Source organism: Medicago truncatula, chromosome 5 (assembly GCF_003473485.1).
Source record: "Medicago truncatula cultivar Jemalong A17 chromosome 5, MtrunA17r5.0-ANR, whole genome shotgun sequence".
Taxonomy (NCBI): Eukaryota; Viridiplantae; Streptophyta; class Magnoliopsida; order Fabales; family Fabaceae; genus Medicago; species Medicago truncatula.
In genome coordinates, this window is record NC_053046.1 from 8,861,376 (window position 1) to 8,882,316 (window position 20,941).

The 20,941-nt window shown below is 33.0% G+C and overlaps 2 protein-coding genes across 4 annotated transcripts; both read left to right on the top strand.

Annotated features, from left to right (window-relative positions):
• Positions 1-1,555: 1,555 nt before the first annotated feature.
• On the top strand, positions 1,556-7,617 carry LOC11434921 (26S proteasome non-ATPase regulatory subunit 4 homolog). Of its 2 annotated transcripts, none has more exons than XM_003612151.4 (10): positions 1,556-1,698; positions 1,787-1,900; positions 2,317-2,422; positions 3,542-3,656; positions 3,742-3,951; positions 4,074-4,371; positions 5,304-5,427; positions 6,377-6,480; positions 6,564-6,632; positions 7,229-7,617. In XM_003612151.4, exons 1-10 carry the CDS (start codon positions 1,687-1,689, stop codon positions 7,271-7,273), a joined length of 1,197 nt encoding a protein of 398 aa, XP_003612199.1. In that variant the 5' UTR covers positions 1,556-1,686; the 3' UTR covers positions 7,274-7,617. The 2 variants fall into 2 exon arrangements, with proteins under 2 accessions (XP_003612199.1, XP_024640362.1); XM_024784594.2 differs by having other exon boundaries at positions 1,687-1,698; positions 7,232-7,615.
• A 1,746-nt stretch (positions 7,618-9,363) lies between these two features.
• On the top strand, positions 9,364-15,247 carry LOC11434922 (protein EARLY-RESPONSIVE TO DEHYDRATION 7, chloroplastic). 2 transcript variants are annotated; one of them, XM_024784551.2, is made up of 5 exons: positions 9,364-9,852; positions 9,926-10,422; positions 11,810-11,976; positions 13,298-13,382; positions 14,252-14,388. In XM_024784551.2, exons 1-5 carry the CDS (start codon positions 9,421-9,423, stop codon positions 14,256-14,258), a joined length of 1,188 nt encoding a protein of 395 aa, XP_024640319.1. In that variant the 5' UTR covers positions 9,364-9,420; the 3' UTR covers positions 14,259-14,388. The 2 variants fall into 2 exon arrangements, with proteins under 2 accessions (XP_024640319.1, XP_003612200.2); XM_003612152.4 differs by lacking the exon at positions 14,252-14,388 and adding an exon at positions 14,718-15,247 and having other exon boundaries at positions 9,365-9,852.
• The last annotated feature ends 5,694 nt before the right edge of the window (positions 15,248-20,941 follow it).

Below are 20,941 nucleotides of genomic sequence, written 5' to 3' on the forward strand. Positions count from 1 at the left end.
ATCTAGAGAGAAGCCAGGTTCATAAACTGACCATAAATATATTGATTTTAACAACATAATTCAATAACATAAAACACACAATAAAATAAAACATTATATATATATATATATATATATATATATATTAATAAAATGAGATTTTATTTGTATCATTTTGTCTTTTTAATTTTGTTTATATTTACATTTATTTTATATTTTTGTCATTTATATTTATGTCATTGAATAATATAAAAGCTTAAACACGCTTTTGGTCCTCTATGTTTGTCATAGTTGCGATATTTTGGTCCCTTAATAAAAAAAACATTTTCCAGCCCCCTAACTCTAATTTTGACTTGGTCAAAGACCACGTGGCCACGCCACATGGATTATTTTTGAATTAAAAATAAAAAATGCCACATATTTATGAATGAAATTAAATAATTAAAATAAATTAAAAAAATTAAAAACACAACAAACCCAGTCTCTCTCTAACCTTCAATAAATCTTTCTATGCAAACCCAATCTTTACCACCATCACCCTTCTTCCTCGTATGTATAACCATTGTATAACCCAGCCTTTACCACCATCACTCCTTTAATCCATTCTTCCCCGTCCGTGTAAAACTACAAATGGCAGGAAGCACACATCACCACCACCATAATCTACACTCTTCCCTCTCTCGCCGCGACAAACCACGCCTTTCTCATTCCTCGTCCTCCACTTCAACCACTGCCCTCGAAGACCGCATCACCACCCGCCAATGCGAAAACCAAACCCTCCATGTCAACCAACGTCTTGCCACAACTCACCTCGCCCTCAAACAAGACCTCTCCGCCACACAACAAGAGCTTCGTCATCTCTCTACCGACGATGTCAAAGTCGAACGAGACGCAAATCCTTTTTTTTTTCCTTCTTCGATTTGTTTTGTGTGGTTCTGTGTCAATATTAAAGAATTGTTTGAATGTAGTAAAAAAAATCACACAACCATTCGAATTGCTGGATTTATAGTTGGTGGGTGATGATTTTGATTAGTTAAAATAGAGGTGGTGGTTGTTGGAAGTAGGGATACGAGGAGGTGGTTGTGTGTCTGAGGTTTTTTAAAAGGGTGGATGAGATGACGATGAATTTTTCAGTTTTTTGTTTTTTTTTTTCATTTATTTAATTTTATAAATGATTATTCGGCATTTTTTATTATTTTTAATTCAAAAATAATCAATGTGACGCCCATCTTACTAAAGTGAGTGGCCACGTGAACTTTGATCCGGTTAAAAGCAAAATGAGGTAAAGTTAGAGGACTAAAAAGTAATTTTTTAATAGAAGTTAAAATCGCAACTATGACAAACTTAAGGGACAAAAATGCGTTTAAACCTTATATAAATCATTTATGAGTCTCTTTAAAAATCTACACAAAGATCCCTAAACAAAAAAAAAAAAAATCTAGACAAAGAATATTTCGGATTCTAAAATTTAAATATTGTAACAATTTGTTTCAGATTTTAAAAAATCTGAACAAAATGTATTTAAAAAAAAATATAAGCATAAGATATGGTGATAAAAATAATAGTCTAAATAAATTTTAATAAAGGCCCAAAAATTCATCACTTAAGCATCACTTTCTCCTCTTCTTATTGAACAAGTTTGTTTTTCTTCATCTCTTTCTTCTTCTTCATCATCATCATCACACGCTCGCTTCTAAATCTTCAACCATGGTGCTCGAGGTAATTTCCGATTACACCCCCTCTCGATTTCAATTTACCATAACATGCATATTTCTAGGTTTTTTTACCGAATTCTTTTCTTCAACAGGCGACTATGATCTGTATTGACAATTCTGAATGGATGCGTAACGGAGATTATTCTCCTTCTCGATTTCAAGCTCAAGCTGATGCTGTTAATCTCATTTGCGGTGCTAAGACTCAGGTTAATCTAAATCTTACATTATATTAATATCTATTGCATATTTTTTCGCCCTTTATTTAATCATTATTGTTGTTTTTATGGAAAATTAATTAGATATATAGAAAATCTGGATTGAGGGGTAAATTTAGGTTTAGTGTTTTAATTGTTGATTTTGTAGTTTTTAGAATAGGTTTTTAAATCTAATTAGGTTATGATAATTGCATAGGGTTCACATTCACATTCTGTGCAGCACCCACACTTTTGATCGAAGGTGTGTTGACATGTGTCGGTGTGTGTTTGACACAGACACATGTGTGATTATATTCAACTGTGTCATTTTTCTCAAATTGTGTCATTGATGTGTCCGGTGTCTGTGTTTGTGCTTAATAGTTCACTTGTGTGATGAATGTATTTTTCCTTTGATTTGAATAATACAGTCGAATCCGGAAAATACAGTTGGAGTTCTTATAATGGCAGGAAAGGGTGTTCGTGTTTTGGTCACGCCTACTAGTGATCTAGGCAAGATATTGGCTTGCATGCATGGTATGTATTTTTTATTTTTTTTAAGTTCTTGCTGTTCTGAATTTATTATTATTATGATAGATACTATTTGTTATGAAGCATTATGCAACAGAATGCAATAATTAATAAGTCGATGGCTTTAAAAGGCTACGAGCTTAATCCACTATTTTGTGGAAAAGAAGGGTGGTATTGATGGAATCAACCATTCAAAATCTTTATGGAATTTTCTTGTAGTTATCTTTAGTAAAAACAAGCATTTTCCTATTATTATAATTTGGGCCATGAGTATTTCACACAAGTAATAATTGAATTTTTTTATTTTTTATTTTGAAAGAATAAGTGATAATTTAATCTAACTGCCTTATGAAATGGTTATATTTCACATTTTGGTTTTATTATTCGTCTAGCATTTTTTGTAAACGCTCTCCCTTAAATGATAGGTTGAATAAAAGTAGAAACTAAAATGAAAAGTATTATCATTAAATATCTTGAACATCCAAAAACCTTTAAATGCTTTTTTCTTCAAATAATTAACAAGATTAATAGATGTGTTTTTTTATGCCTAAAAATGTGGCCTTAAACATTAACAAAACCCTAAAAGTTGTTATGAGAAGATTGCACCTAACTGCCAATCATTCTTAATTCTGATGCACATGCATTCTTTTTGGAGTCCTTTCTAAAGATTTTAAAGGAAGTAGGGATTGAGATTATGCTGAAATTACTGATCACAATTTGTTTGGTTTTGTTAATTGAATTCAAGTTTGTTCTGCGCCTTCTCATTGAGATTATGCTATGTACAAAATTTATCAAATAGAGCCACTACAGCAGCTATTTGTTAACGTTTTGCACTACATAGCATATCCCAGAACAATAGCGTTTTGTCCAAATTCTGCTGAAGCTATAGTGGTATAGTGCCGCTATAGCTGCTATTTAACAACACTGTTGTGGATATTGGCAGCAGCTATATAAGATCACACTTTTTATAGGGCATATCTATTGGTCAGGTTGAACTTTTATGAACTCATTACCAAAACAATGAAAAAGAACTGATAAGTTTGCAGCATTTTGTTATTGCCATACTGTGCAAATAGTACTATTCTGTTTATAAAAACAATTTATTTTTTCTTGTTACTGATTCAGGACTAGAAATAGGCGGTGAGATGAACCTAGCTGCTGGTATTCAGGTGGCACAATTGGCTCTTAAGCATCGTCAAAATAAAAAGCAACATCAAAGGATTATTGTCTTTGCTGGAAGGTATGCTTAACAATATTTCATGCTAATTTTAAACTGTTTCATTTGTAGTTATTCATTCTGAACTATCTCAATCAATGTTTTGTAGTCATGTCAAGCATGAAAAGAAAATGTTGGAGATGATAGGGAGAAAGTTGAAAAAGAATAGCGTAGCGCTTGATGTAGTTAATTTTGGCGAAGAAGATGAAGCAAAGACTGAGAAGCTGGAAGCACTTGTTGCAGCTGTGAACAATAATGATACGAGCCATATCGTTCATGTTCCAGCTGGCCCAAATGCTCTGTCTGATGTACTTATAAGGTCTGTGGGTTCATTTTTGTCTGTACTTTTTCTTTCTTAACTCTTGTTAATCTCTTATGTTCAATAAAATAATGGTTTATCTACCATCATGATATTTATATGATGATGATGTGCTGTGACAGTACACCAATTTTCACTGGCGATGGAGAAGGTGGAAGCGGTTTTGCCGCTGCTGCAGCGGCAGCTGCAGCTGGGGGTGGAACTGGATATGATTTTGGTGTGGATCCAAACTTGGATCCTGAATTGGCTCTTGCCTTAAGAGTTTCAATGGAAGAGGAAAGAGCCAGGCAGGAAGCTGCAGCAAAAAAGGCCGCGGAGGATGCTGCCAAACAAGAGAAAGGAGGCTCACAAGATGCGACAATGACCGAGGGTGCCAGTGCATCAACTTCTGAAGCAGAGAATAAGACAACTGATTTGATGGTTGGTGTCTTTGTTGTATATATCTATGTCTTTTGCATTCTTTGCTCCTTGCTTGACCCACTAATTTTCGTGGATGTTTATCTAACGATCTGGTGATTTTTGTGAAAATTCTCATCATTTTTGTCCATGAAAACACCAAATTGGGGATTAAACATCAATGAAACTTTTTGTAATGACTAAAGTTGACAAGAGAGTATTCTACATTGACCAAAAACATACTTAATACCAAAACATAATTATCTAAAATCATATATTAGTTTGGAAGACTACTGTTAGATTTTCTTTGAATTCTAGAGTAAGTTACAAAGGCATACAAAACTTGAAATTTCCCAACGAAAATAGTGTGTCCTGGTAGATCACCTCCTTTCAGTGAAGATTTAGTTGAAACTTTTGAAATATATATATTATAGGATCCAATTTTGGGTACAATCTGGACTGAACTCTTGTCGTTACTGTCCTTTTTAATTATTATTTTCATACTTCTGTACTTGCACAAAATTGATTGTAACTTTCCCATGCAATGGTTTTAATATCTGAGATGGAATATCATCATCAGTTCAATTTCCATCTCCTTTAAAGCTTCATCATTTCAATATTTTTCCGCTTTATTTATATTATCATCATTAGCTCTAATAAGTCACTTGGTAGTTGGCACTTATTACTTATTTTCAGTTTTGCCATCTTTGAGACACATCTAGATTTATATGTAGTCCAGTCAGCTTAGAAACTGTTGCTTTAACATTTGGCTTTTGCAAGTGCATATCCTGTCATCAATGCCTCTTTCTCGCCTGATATGATCTACATCAAATTTATTTTTCATGAAAACAAATTTGTTTCTTCATGCTAGGCTTTTCTTCGATTAGTTCTCGTGTTTTGTTTGATTGTTTTCATAAATGGACACCAAACAGTAGCTGACCTTCAAATGAAATCAGGATGATGAGAATGCCCTACTGCAGCAGGCGCTTGCAATGTCAATGGATGACCCTGCGGTTGGCCATGATGTAAGAGATACAGATATGTCAGAAGCATCTACAGATGACCCTGAGCTGGCACTAGGTGAGATTTTGTGTTCTTTATGTATTCTTTATCTAGGAAGCATGGGTACGCAGACACGAGACACTACATAGACATATACACTGCAAAGCAGCACAATTCAATTGTCCCTTTAGACATTGAGGTTCCATGTGGTGTTTTATGTGTCCAACATAGAAACAAAACACAGCTCCTTTTTGAAGTATCCAATTTTTAATGGTTCACAGTTCTTGAACATGGATGGGTGGGTGTTTGCATCTAGTCTTTTCCATCAATGAGAAGTGCCTCGATTACAGTCATCTCGTTTGATGATGGAACTAGTTACGAAGTTGAATAAAAATCAACATTTTTATATTTCAACATGAATCCGAGATGTTTTTTTCTTCGTCATGTTTTTCTTTTTGATGAGCTAGAGTTATTATTATTCTGGTATTCACTAATGATTCTAATTTTTAATTCATAGGCCTTCATTAGTAGAATTCTATAATGGTGAGAAAGTGGGGGTAAGTCTTTGTCAGGAAGAGAGAAAATCCGAGGGAAGACAATTTAGAGAAATTGTAACTTGAAGATTCTGAAATTTGTTATTGGAAATTACTAGATGAGTGGTAACGACTGCACCGCGGTACTTAAATGTGCAGGAATAGAAATATTGTTAGCTCTCAAAGCACTTAACAATAACTATCATGAACCGTTAGTTACTACGGAAAACTAACTGCAACTGACCCTAACAGAAAACAAATCCAGTACAACAGGCTACAGTGCTACACAATAACCAATTATACATTCACATATTTATTCAACTAGCTACTTGCTTTAATTATTGGGGTTATAGATTGGTAGCGTTCAATGCTTTGAGAAATGACCTGAACGTGGGGTTCTATTAATCTTAATTTTCTTATATTTTCTATAGAGAAGTGAAAGCCATGGTGGTTGTTTTAACTTTTGTTGTTTTCTGGTCATTTATTGTTTGTAGCTCTCCAATTGTCAGTAGCGGATAGTACTGGGGATCAAGCAAGCCAGTCAGACGTGACTAGATTGTTGGCAGATCAATCCCGTGTATCTGATATTCTTGCGTCGGTATGTCATAGATTATCTGTTTTCTTCTTTTAACATCATAGATTGATGTCCTTTTTTGCACTAATAATTAATTCCTTTGGCAGCTTCCCGGGGTTGACATAAATGACCCTTCCATCAAAGATTTGCTGGCATCCATTCCAAATCAATCTGAGGTTAGTCTTTCAATGGAATAACATACTACATTGAATTTGAAATTAATTTTGCAGAAAATCTCTGCAGAAGAATAATTGGATTACTTGATTTGCAATAACATTAAACTCCTTTCCCTCTCTCCCCTCTTTTAAATGATATTTGTTTTATTCAGCAATAGTTGGATTTGTGTGGCAATTCTTACTAATCTTGAATATGCTTTTTGAAGTTTTAATGTTGCCTGGCCATTTAGTGGCTTTTGAGTACAGTAGTTGCCTTTATGAATATGGAAACATAATCAGAAGGCACATCTTGATTATCATGTTGAGTAGGAAAGTTTTTGTTAACAAATTTAATAATTATTCCAATCTTATTACTGATGCCTGTTATATTTATTTTCTATTTTTTTAAGGGTTAATATAGTGTTCGAAGGATAATAATGAACAGTTCTTGAATTCTTGCTGCTAACGGATTTTAATGTGCTAGTGTAAATTTGCTATATCATCTTTTGTGCCTAATGCGCTGTCAACTTTGTAGTGTTCTTTTGTCTTCCTTAATGATATTCTTTTCCATTTTCTGTGCTGCTATCAGTTTTCTGATCGTATTGTTTATTCTTCAGCAGCAGAAGAATGATGACAAGCCATCAAACGAGGAGAAGAAATAATCTTTTAAAACCACTTTGGTTGTGTAATTTTTATCTGTTTCCCTTTTAGACGTACTGGTAACATTTTAGATATGGGCGTTCCGATCGGGGTACTATTTTCATGTAATCAATCACTGTCCTCCGTATCTGCTCGGAACCCAGTGCATGCCTATCGATTGAGCTTGGACTTTTAGCTTAAAAATGCTCTTGATTGTGATATCATAAGTAATGATGTTGATCAATATAATGCTCTATGAGAAGGAGGGGTCTAAAGGACTTGGCTATTTGAATGTACTTAAATGTCATGTTATCTACGATAATCTGTTAAATACAATAATTTGTTTTTATTGGTTCAATAACCAACACATACTGTGCCAGTTACATTACAATCACTTGATTGAAATTTTTTTTCTTCAACTTTGATGACCTAGGTTCGATACTTTGACACGCCAGATACTTTGACACGCCAGAATGACCGAGACATACTCAAATAAATGGATTTGGATCCCACATCTTTTTTCTATCATATCCATCTTAATTACTCTCTCTGTTCCTTTTTAATTGTCTCATTTTGACTTTTTACACAAATCATGACAACAAATACTTTTACTACTTTTGATACAAAAAATTATCTTTTTTCTATAATAACCTTAATCATTTAATACTTCTCATTTCATACATTTCTCTCTCTGCAATAAATATATAAGGGTAATATAGGTAAAGTCACATTTAATGATACATTGAACTTTGAAAACGATAGTTAATTAGAAACAAAAAATTTATGCAAAAGTGACAATTGTAATTTTTCCTATTTTCTCTCTTTGCGTTCCTTTACATTTATATTGTTGGAGAGATGCTTGTAGGAAAGAGGATCTAAATCCCAAATAAACACATGGGAGAGAAAGTGTGGTTACTTGGGATCGAATCAATCCAAACAACTATGATGTAGCAATGCTGATTTAATATACGTTTGTTTTTTCCTCTAAAGAAATGTTTGTTTTTTCCTCTAAAAAAAGACTCTTTAACTTTAATTTTGGGGGGTTGGGGTATACTCCTTTGTTTGTATGAAAAATCACAAAACAAATCTATAATCAATATCAACCCACACTTTCTTTTTTTAAATGACAAAGGAAAAAAAATGAAAAAAAAATGCTACAAATGAGTCATGTTCATCAATCCTTAACACTATCTATTGGGAGTTTATCAAAAGGTGACACCTAACCTTAAAGAGCGTTTGAGTTCGGTTAAGAAATCGACGTTACAGTTGCTTTCTATAAGCATATATTAAAAACGATAGAGGATTTCTAAAAAATCTGTCCCACAAATTTGGGTTATGCTTGTTAGGCAAAACCTAATACTGATATTAAACACAACTATGTTCATAATGCTCTTTCATTAACTTTTTTTCTTCTCTGTTTTATCTTTCCCTTATTTTTTGTTCATTCTATTTTCATTTTCTCCAGCATCTCCTTTTTATTTCTTCCATCTCTATAGACTATTAATGGGGTTATGTCATTCATAGGAGAACAAATTCTCTCTAAGTGAAATGATCTCAATTTATATCTCCTTTTCTCTCTCATTTTATCCAGAAAAAAAAACTCATTTTCCCTCTCATCTTTACTAAATGTTTAACGGTTTAAATATAAGAATTGAAAATGATTGAAATAGTTCTAGTTGAGATACTCCCTCCGGTCACATTTATAAGCAAAAAATCATTTTTTTGATTCATTCAATATTTAATGTATTTGGTCAATATATAGACCAAATACATTATGTATTCAATGAACCTAAAAAGTACATTTTTACTTATAAATGTGATCGGAGGGAGTAAAGGACAAGCACTATGAAACACATAAACGATAATGTCGACACACAACTTGAACATACTTCTTCGTACGAGTCAAAAAAATAGGGACTTTGACTCAAACACGTTTTGGACGCGTTGTCCAGTACTTCAGTGACAGTTTACAGTTAAACTAAATTAAATATCTTACGGAAATTCACGCGGGAATCTTAAAGATTAAGTCACAACCAACAAAAACCTGTCCCACCTGCCACGCGTCATCTCTTAATTCGTCCTTACCCTTCCCTCCCTCTTCGAAAAGAAAAATCAATTTTACACTACACCATTTCGATTTCCATTCACCGTAACGTAACTGATACTTCCAATGGCTACTCAAAACCCTAATCAACGAAATTCACTCTACCCTCAAGTAATCTCTTCCATCCCAACCGCTCCTCCTTCTTCCCAATCAAATCTCTACCCTTCAATCGATCACGATTTCGACGACCTCGTTGAAAATCTCTTCCCTGACACCACCACCACCGCCGGCGTCAACACCACTTCGCCTTCTGCACCGCCGGAAACTACCGAACAGATTCTTATCAAAATCCCCGGAGCCATTCTCAACCTCATCGATCAACAATACAGCGTTGAACTTGCTTCCGGTGACTTCACCGTCGTCCGTCTCCGCCAAGGTGAAAATTCCATCGCCGTCTATGCTCGGATCGCCGATGAAATCCAATGGCCTCTTGCTAAAGACGAAACCGCTGTTAAAGTCGATGATTCTCACTACTTCTTCTCCTTCTCCGCTCCCAAGGTATTACAAAGGATACAATACAACATAACTAAATTAACTTAATAATAACTAACTATTATGTTTAATAATACAGGGTTATGATTCCGACGAAGATGAAGCGGATCGGAGTAAAAACAGCAAAACCGAATCAGATTTGTTGAGTTATGGATTGACTATTGCGTCGAAAGGACAAGAACATTTATTGAAGGAGTTGGATGTGATTTTGGAGAACTGTAGTAATTTTTCTGTGCAGAAGGTTTCGGAGAAGGCGAAGAAGGGAGAGGTTTTGGATGGAAATTTGGCGAAGGAGGTATCGCCGAAGGATTTGGAGTCATCGAAGAAGAAGAAGGAGATGATGGAGGGGCAATGTGCGGCGTATTGGACTACATTGGCACCGAATGTGGAGGAGTATAGTGGGACTGCTGCGAGGATGATAGCTTCGGGGTCTGGACATGTGATCAAGGGGATTTTGTGGTGTGGTGATGTTACTATGGATAGGTTGCAATGGGGGAATCAGGTTATGAAGAAAAGGATGGCAGCTGGTGAACGTGATGCTCAGATTAGTCCTGAAACTTTGAAGCGGATCAGAAGGTATATTGTTCTGCTTTGCTTTCTGTCCCCAAATCTATAAATCTCAATCATGTTAGCATATGTGAAATTTCAGAAATTAGTAATAAATTATTTAAACCCCAGAGTTGGGATAGTAGTGAAGGCTTGAGACCTAGGAGTGTGTTCCTCTCTAGGTCTCAGGTTCAAATTTCCCAGGTACCAACAATTCTTGTGTTGGGTCAGTCCATACAAAGCATTCACTATGGACGGTGGGATTGGTTGCCCGGATTAGTCGGTCCTAGGGTTCGGATTTTGTAACTTTATTTGTAGGATATGAATTAAAAAAATCCAATTTTGTGATTTTAAGATGATAACATGTGTCAAATTTCAGATAAGGGATTCATATGTATAAATCTTGTAGTCAGTATTTACTGTTATACTTATTTAAAAAAAATATTTACTCTTTTACTAGTATGTCCAAATGAAACTGTTTGACAAAGTATTCATCTAATCTTAAATTGTAAGAAATTTTTGACACTTGATCTATTGATAAGAACTTTTAATTTGATACTTAGACTTGTTAAATCAATATTTTACAGAAAGTTATTAAACAAAATAAGATTGTGGTGACTTACCGCTAGGGCGAGGATCCACTTACGGGTGTATGTATTTACAAAGTAACTCTGCGTAATTATTTTTGATGAATTGTGAATTTCATCAATCTAGATTGGATGTTTTCTGAAGTAGATTATTAATTTTACAAAAATTCATATAATCTGATACCATTTTCTGAAGTAGATTATTAATTTTCCAATTTAGATCTAGAATGGACTTTGATACCATTATAGAATTTAGTCGTTATATATCAAACCAAAGAGCTAGCTCAAAGGGTGGGAGTTGCCAAAGTGTATAAGGGCTACATTAGACACATCTCTAGTTGATGTGGAATCTCAACATTGTTAATATCACATTATTCAACATTTGAATCTATAAGTCCAATAGTCATAAAAAGTTAGGTGGAGGAAATTTAACAAAATTTTGTCATAAAAGTAGTTTACAGGGTTTTTGTTTTTTCTTTTTAAAAGACAAACTTCATCCCTCTAATGTAAACTGAGATATTATGTTGTGTATTCAATGTTTATTGGACCAGGAGTTAGAGGCTAATACTTTTTTTAAAAAAGTTTTTACACATTGTTTTTTGTCTTAACTCTTTGGTTCCGGAGAAAGGGTCCCGGTAAGGGAAAGGACCCTGGTAATCCGAAGTTTGGTGAGGGGTAAGTAAAGTCTAGCTAATGATTGCTCTAGCTAGGGTGTAAGATGTTTTAGTTGCCTTTTGTGTTTGATGACTTTGATCTGTTTTAGCGATTTAAACATTTGAGACTTTAACCCCTTTGTCTGATATATTTTTGTATATATGATTTTTAAATAGGGTCAAGAGAGTGACTAAAATGACACAGAAAGTTGCAAATGGATTGCTCTCTGGGGTTGTGAAAGTGTCCGGATTTTTTACCAGTTCAGTGGTAAACTCGAAGGCTGGAAAGAAATTTTTCAGCCTTTTACCGGGGGAAATTGTGCTTGCATCGTTGGATGGATTCAGTAAGTCAGTGATATTACTCCTTGTATTTTACGTGGGTTATTAACATGCTGAAATGTTTTTTGAGTTCCTAGTTGTAACCAGTAGCCAAATATGAAATATCTTCCAACTAAGAAAGGAAGAAGTAGATGACCCTCTATCTTTGTCCGACAAAGAAAAGAAATGAAAATAAGATCTTTTATTAACTAATTGAGAAAAAAAGGATGATAGATCTTTTACCTTTAATAATTTTCTTCTGTGAAATTTAGAGCATTTTGCTCTTTTTGGTGCTTCAGATGGACTTCTGTGTTCAGGGTGTGATATTTCTAGTCAGAGTTTTCTATCTTCTATTGTAGCTTCATTATTTACTAATATGCTTATTCCTGTTTTGGTGTCTCTTGTATGTAGTATTGATTTTATTGTATAATTGTACAATAACATGTTCTTCTAAGTGATAGAAATCCAATGCACTTGGTTTGGCACACACCAGTAAGGATTTGGCATGTTTAGTGTATTGATAACAGGTGGATATAGTAAATTTCCATAACAAACTATTTTCATTGGAACTAAATATTTTAAGGTGAACATCTGAATTATCCATTTATTGGTTTCACTTTAGAATTGAAAATGTTATCGGATTTCATTACAATATGTTGTATGAATTTCATACACTTTCATATAGCCCATATGAATTATCCATTAATTTTCTAAATAAATTTCATTCTTTTCAGTTTCTGGTCTAGTTTCTATCAAAGTTAATCAAAAGTCAAATTGATTTCCTAAATTTCACAATTTGTTTGGCCTGATTGTCATAATATCAGCTCTTCAAATCAGACTTTTACCCATATCTGTTTTCATTATAGTATGTTGTGTCATTTGAAGAAGTTTTTAACTGTGGTCAAAAGTTGTGTTTGTTTATTTTATTGCTTATATCATTAGACATTAGATATATGAATCAACAAAGGATGATTGTATTGGATTTTTACCCAGATGATTTGTAGTCGTGCTCAGTCATTCCTTATGTAATAATAAGATCATTACCTGATTTGCGATTAGGACTTAGGAGTCAAATTTAGTCATTCAAGACCAGTTGCATTGCACCAAACCTCCTTGATAAATTAATGTGAATTTTGTTGGCCTTTTCAAAAATCAATCTTTAGACATTTATTCATTTGCACAAGGTATCTTATATTTGAACTTTTAACATCGGCTGGATATGATTAAGATGATACTACTTTTATTGTTTACCAATCTAAATATTTTACTTGATAAATCTATCCTAGAAAATTTTGAATTTTAAAATTTACATACTGTTTAATTAATTTTGGATTTTCTTGTTAACAGGTAAAGTGTTTGATGCAGTTGAAATAGCTGGAAAAAATGTCATGTCAACGTCATCCACCGTGACAACTGAACTTGTCGACCACAGGTAAGATCAATTGATACATTATCTAAAGCGTAAAATGCGTTTAGATTAGGGATTGAACCCGACGATAGTAAGCTCTGTCTTTCCTAAATTAGTAAATAGTAATTCAAATTTTAAAGTTCATGCTCCCTTGCTGCTATATTAAATTGTTGAGGCTTATTGCACACTTGTATTTTCACACTGGTTAGTAAAAAGGAGCCTCAAATACCCAGAATCCAGGATCTGCTTGCTTAAAATAGGAATTGAAAAATTATTCTGAATGTGGTACTAAAGAATGGGGTATATCTTGAAATCACTGGTCTAGTATATAATATCCTGATATTGCCATACAAATTACACACTTAATAAAGAGGTGTATGCTTTGTCTCATTTTGTTTTGGCTTTTGTCAAGGGAAAAAAAAATTAAAATGAATAGGTCTTGCATAAAGGTGAAAGGTTATTAGAATAAAATACACTTAGCTTCCACGAATGATGTTTGAATTTCACTCCTATTTTCTCTTATATCAAAATTCCATGTTAGGATGAATCTTCTTATCTTAGGTGAAACAAGCTTTCATAGGTCATTTTATGTTACTTGAAATGTAAATATATGCTCACACTTTAATTTACTTTAACATAAAGATCCTTCTAGTAAAAGTTTATTTCTTTTTAATTTCATTACAAATTTTAAAATTTAATCATTAATTTTTTAGGGTTAATAGTGCTTTACCCCCCCTGTAATATAGGCCATTTCTGGTTTTCCCCCAGTAAAATTTTCTTTTTGGATTCCATCCTTGTAATTTGAAGTTTTTTGGTTTTGGACCTTCATGAATTTTGACTGTACAAAATCGATGATATGGTAGGGGAGTAACTGAAATTTGCTCAAATTGCAGGGGGTAAACCGAAATTCCCTCAAATTGCAGGGGTCAAAATTTTTCATGAAGGTGTAAAACCAAAAAATCTTCAAATTACAAGGACGAAATCCAAAAAAAATATTTTACAAGGGGGAAAATCGGAAATGACTTATATTACAGGAGGTAAAACACTATTAACCCTTAATTTTAAGGCTTTGAAAGATAGCATGAAGTTTTCCTTCAAAAAAAAAAAAAGATAGCATGAAGTTTTAAATACTCATTTTATTGTCTTTGAAACATTTCTCAAAAAGTCCTTTTTTTTTATTAATTATTACATAATTGTAACTTGATGTGAACCTAAGATGAAGGTTCAAGAACAAGGATCTTTTCCATGATTCAGTTCATGGAAGTGAGCCCTAATGAAATCCTCTTTCCATAGTTTGCTATATTTCACTATACTTCCCTACAAGTTCAGAAGTGAATTTGGCAATTTGTTATACTACAGATACGGAGAAGAAGCTGCTCACGCAACAAATGAAGGGCTTAATGCTGCTGGTCATGCTTTGGGCACTGCATGGGCTGCATTTAAGATTAGGAAGGCTATTAACCCTAAGAGTGTTTTTAAACCTACCACCCTGGCCAAGTCTGCTGCTAAAGCTGCAGCTTCTGATTTGAAGTCTAGCAAGTCCAAGTCCAAGTCCAAGTAATTTATGGCAGTTCTTGTAATTTAGTTTAGGTTTGGCCATCCTGCCATCAGAAGCTGTTGCTTTCAGCTTTAAATTACCACTTTTTTCTTAGGAAAGAAGAGGAGGAGCATAGTAACATGATCTGTTGTTTTTATGGTTTACTTTTCTGTGCATGTGTAATATTTGGACTTTCTTCTAATTTTTATAACAGGATATAATCTTATATAATCTTTAAAAGAAGATCATATTTATCATGTAAAGATCAGCAATGTCTGGTTGTAACTTGTACGTTGCACTCACTAAGTATGTATATCTTATATAATCATGCTCTGCATGCCCGTATGCCTTATCTGTTTGTGGCACCTTTATTTATTGCTTAGGTAGCAAGAAAATCACTATCACTACTAGTAATGTTTAGTGATGAATAATGGGAATTGATAAATTTCACTTGTGGTTTTGGTCTCTAATCCTCCACGATGTGGTTGTTCCTAAAGTGCGTTTATAATCACATATCACTTTCTTACACTGTGGAACGAGGAAGTTTTAATTGCGCCAGTTTTAAGTTAGATACATCCAAAATGATGTTATTTTCACCTTGCATCAATTCGATTCTTTTAACATTTTCTGGTCTGAAAGTAATAGGGAAATGTTTGATGGACACACAAATACTCCAATAACACCATGAGAAAAAATAAATAAAATATATGATATGTTAGTGACGTGATAGGAAGAGAGATAGAAGACACATAAGGCGTTAAATTATTGTATAAAATTTAGAAATGTTCAAATATACGAGTTGTAATAAGCTTTACCGCTTCACTCACTGCTCACATCTTGCTCAGTGGCATTTTTTGGGTACAGAAACATGCTATTTTCTTCTCTTGAAGTTGGCTTAGTGGGGCTCAAATAGATTAATATTAGAGCTATGTGACATTTCACCATTCATATGATTATATCTATTGTTAGACCGTTAAGTGTATAAACCGAAAGTGACTGATTGTGCCAACAGCCTAACCTTGTATTCTTTTTCACCTTATAATGTTAAAAAATAATGGCGGAAAGTGAAAGTTTAAGCGAGGTGAGACGTAAGTATCCTAATTACTCCAATGCATGATGAAGGATGTAAAGAAAATAAATAAAAAACTGTAATTTTCAACTCACTTTGTTCATAAGAGAGGCTTAAAATAGTTAAATACTGAATCAAAATAATTTGTATTCTATTTCTAATAGTCTTACATTATTGTTATATTAAATGATAAAAAAAATGAATTTTAATATTATTTTAGCCTTAAATTTCAAAACCGGTTTTATGGTACACAAGTGAGATAAATTTTGTATCATGTACATTGTATAAGTTACTTTCCACCTTTGAATTAATAGGTTTCATCATTAAATCAAATGAAATATGATGAGACTTACAAATCAATCGATGAAAAATACATTTGCTTTTGGTGTAAGACTATTTCACAAAGCAATATTTCAATCGTGTATTTATATTTAATTGAACTGTACATTTCCATCTATCTTCTATCACATTTTTGAAAGGTAAATTCAGAGAGGATGAAAGTAGTAGTAGCTTATAGAATCATGAGCTGTTCTTGCATAAGCTACATACCTTTTTTTTCCTCTTTGGAGAGCGTGGGGAGGTAAAGCATTATTGGAGCACCAACCAACATATCTTAAGATGGTGATGTTTTATTTTAAATATGTTCTCAAATTTTTCAATGGTCATCCAAGTTTTGGTAGCGAATCAAATGCTACTTTTGTGCGCATACCATTCCACTCTTATGATGATAAATCAATCTTTAACCTAAACAATGTCCATAATAAATAGTTGCTCTAAAATGCTGTGTAGAATTTTGTCATCGAGTCGATTAATTTTTTGATAAATTGTGGTGACTGGTGATACCTATATTTTCATCAGAAAACAAGAGTAAGGAACTCTATATCAAGAGTGCTATAGAAAATTGTACTTTACAAAATCAAAACATTATTGTAACTTTTGCAAAATCATGATCACTATAATATCAAATATATCAATGTTCTTATAAGACACATTCCCCCAGAAACTTGTGCTTTACAAAATCATCTAGAATAAATTAAATGGAAAGGAAAACGTACCGTTCAATTAATTAGCACATATATTAGACATAAAGGTATGGATTTCACTTGATTCTCTTCATTGAACATCTCTCAATGATTTGATTGCTATTTTGAGATTCTTATAAAAAAAGGTATGGATTTCACTTGATGCCCTTTCATTAAAGACGACTTCCAAACTTTTCTACATACTTGTTACCAAAAAACAAAACTTTTGAAATATTTATGCCCCTTTTTATATCTTAGGTGGTCCTTAGGAATTCTTTTTGACCAAAAAATAGGTATCGGCCTCTGTGGAATGGAACTAAATTTTCTATGAAAATATGAAAGGGCTCCAAATTTATGCACTCTTTTGTTAGTGCCCAAAGAATTTGCATATCTACCTATTGCTTAATGTCTGCCTGCGTGTTTGGCCAACAATAGTTAACGACAAGAGATTTTTAGAAATTGAGATTTTTTTCCCTAGGAAAAAGAAGTTAGTTACAATAATACCTATTCTTGAGCACTAGTTTATATTACACATGAATGGAAGACAAACGAGCAACCAATCATTGCAAACACTACATTTATGGATTTAGGAGACCTTAATTGTTATTTATGGTCTTTTGAACTTATGTAGAAGGTCAACAACTTCTGAAGCTTAATGATATAAAAACATGTTGATTGTCAGAACACGCTTTCTCATGTTTGACTACTTTGCTTGACGCAGTTTTGTGGGTTGCTTGTCCCACCGTAAAAGCTATGGTCCCTAATCTCAGAAGTAATGAAACCTCAGTCAAGTCCACACATGCATGTTTTTCTTCTATCAACTAGTACATCATAACATTTGTTAGCCTAAGTGTGATCTTCTATCTAGCTGGTGAGGCAAAAAGTTCACAAACGTCTCATTTTTCATAGATACTCCCATCGTCAGAATATATGAAAAGGAACATCCTTAACAAAGTCATCTGAAAAAAAAAGAAACACATATACATTAGTTTGAGATATTATTGTTATTAGTGTTGTTATCAACTTGATTGATGTGATTAGGTTTGATAGAAATAAAAAAGAGGTTTGATATCAAGTTTGTTTCTTGGAAATCAACCTTTTATACGGTGATCTTCAATATTTCTCTTGATGTCAACCACTATATAGGGGCCTCTTTTTCAACTATCCATGAATTTGCGATTCTTAAGGTCTTTTATATGTTTTAATCCATTCTCCTTAGATTAAAGATGTCATATGACACCCTATTGTTTCTTGGGTTAAATGCAACATAGATGGCACAACAAAAGGTTGCTCGGTACCAACTGTTTGTGGTGATATTTTCATAGATAACAATGTTGTTGTTGTAGATTGTAACATATCTACTGTTTTTTATACAAAGCTCATTGAGGTTATGCATCCAATTGAGATAGCTTTAAAAAAATGGTTGAATCTCTCTTTGGTTTGAAACAAATTCTCAATTGGTTACTTTTGCTTTAAAGAATTATGGTTTTGTTTCTTTGAGGTTAAGAAACAAGTGGCTAAATTATGCGGAGTTAACTAAGAATATGTGTTTCATTATTTCTCATATCTTAAGAGAATGCAATCGTTGTGCAAACAAGATTGCTTATCTTAGACTCTGAAATAAGAACTTTGTGTGGTGGGATTCTATATATCATTCTTGAATTTCAGATTTATTTAACCAAAATATATTATAACTTCCTTATTATCGTTTCTTCAAGTGTTTTACTTTGCATCTTTTTTCCTTCACCAAAGATTTATCCGTTGAATTTTTTGGTAAGATTTGTAACCAGACAAATGTTGTTTGTGTCATTGACTGTTACTAAAAGTTTTTGCCTAATCCCTTTAATATTTGTAATTTTTCTTCTTTTTATTTTGATTAAATAAAAAAACAAAAGACATCCAATTTTGAAACTTGTGGTTAATATATACTCGAATTTTAACTTGTCCCTTTTGTAAAAGGAAGAGAAAGAGACAAATTAACGAATACCTTAATAAAATCACGGTACTCTTTGAGGGAAGAAACAAGGACAAAAAAGGGTTTATTAGGACAATGTTTATGTAAGTGCACTACTTGTTTGTATTTTAACAACAAGAATACGCATATTATATTGTTTCTTTTTAGGTCATCTTTTAGCCATGCAATTGAAACAGAATATTGTGGACAATTTTTGGCACCAAGCAGTAGTTCAATCTTTTCTCCACTATTTTTACAATTAAAATTGTCTTAATCCCAAGCTTAATTAGTGCTCATTTCGTCTTCAAAAGGCTCAGCAAGGAGGATAAATATATCACCAAATGGGTTAATATGGATTAATGAGTTGGAGCACAAAAGTTGTGTTCTAGAGGTTTAATTTCAGCCAAGTCAATGACCTGGTGCATGCCTAATAGATCCACATTCATCAACTAAGATTTCTTTAACAACAGCATGCTTCTAAATATTGTGAGATCAGAATTAGATTATAACGTATTCATTAAGAAATAAAAGTTCTAAATATGATTATTTTACCACAACTTAATAAGAAGTTATATAGTTAATAGAGAGATGTTTTACACTTCCCTTTACTCTTATTATTAAATATATGATCGATCATCTCTTCGAGAGGTGAATACAAGAAATAAAAGTTTAAATATGATTTTAATTCTTGAAATTATAACGATTTTTTTTTTGTCAGGGTTGCAAATTTTAAAAATATTTCATTTAGCCTCTATCATCAGTTTATTGGATCATATGCATGATTATATTGGGTCACATATATATAACGTCAGAGACTAAAAGTAGTTTTTTTAATTTGCAAGGAATACATCCAAACAAAAAATTTACTTAGATCAAAACCAAATACATTACTTGCAATTATATTTAAACCTTAAAGTAAATATTACTCATATTTTGTAAGGTTAATAGTGCTTTACCCCCTATAGTATAAGTCATGTCCGATTTTCCTTCTGTAAAATAGTTTTTTTAAATTTCATCCTTGTAATTTGAAGATTTTTTGGTTTTGGACCTTAATAGAAAATTTCACCCCCTGTAATTTGAGCAAATTTAGGTTTACCCTCTTGTGATTTGAGAAAATTTTGGTTTAACCCCCATGTTAATTTGAACAAATTTCGGTTTACCCCCTGCCATATCTTCGATTTTGTACAGTCAAAATTCATGAAGGTCTAAAATCAAAAATCAAAAATTACAAGGACGAAATCCAAAAAATATATTTTACAGGAGGTAAAATCGGAAATGACCTATATTACAGGGGGTAAAACACTATTACCCTATTTTGTAAGAGCCACTTCAATGACAATATTCTCCCTTAAAAGATAGGGAAAAGATAGACAAACACCCTTTAAAGGGTGTACCTCCATACACACGTTGACATGGCAAAAAATTATTAAAAAATAATATAAAAAAAAAAAAAAAGATGATCAGATCTAGAAAGAAAAAAGAAGGTGTGAAGCAGTCCAACCTCTTTTCTCTGTATATCTCTCCACCTATAACAACTTTCTCATCCAAACCCCCTAACAACCACCACCCCGCCACTGCCGTTCTTACCTCAGATCTTCTATGTCTTCAATGTACATTTCTAGCACAACATCTTCGTATGGGAAACTCACTCTTGCTATTAAAGAAAAAAGGAAACTCATTCTTATTCTTTTTGTAATTGTTCCTGCAACAAGTTCGCTCTTCGTTTTTAGCATTATTTGAGATGTTATGTTTGTAAGCCTTGTCATGGAATGGACATGTAGGGAATTCTTTTTTATGTTAGTTTTTGGTAGAAAATTTTACCTTTTCTGTTCTCTGTATGTAATTGTAAACAGAAACTTTTTTCCAAACAAGATATTGAGTTAGTCTTAATAGAATAATTTGTAATTGATAATAATGATAATGATATCTTCAGGAGTGCGTTTGAGTAATTCACTGCCGTTAGCAAGTAGTTCTTGGCTGCAGGAACCCATAAAACTATTT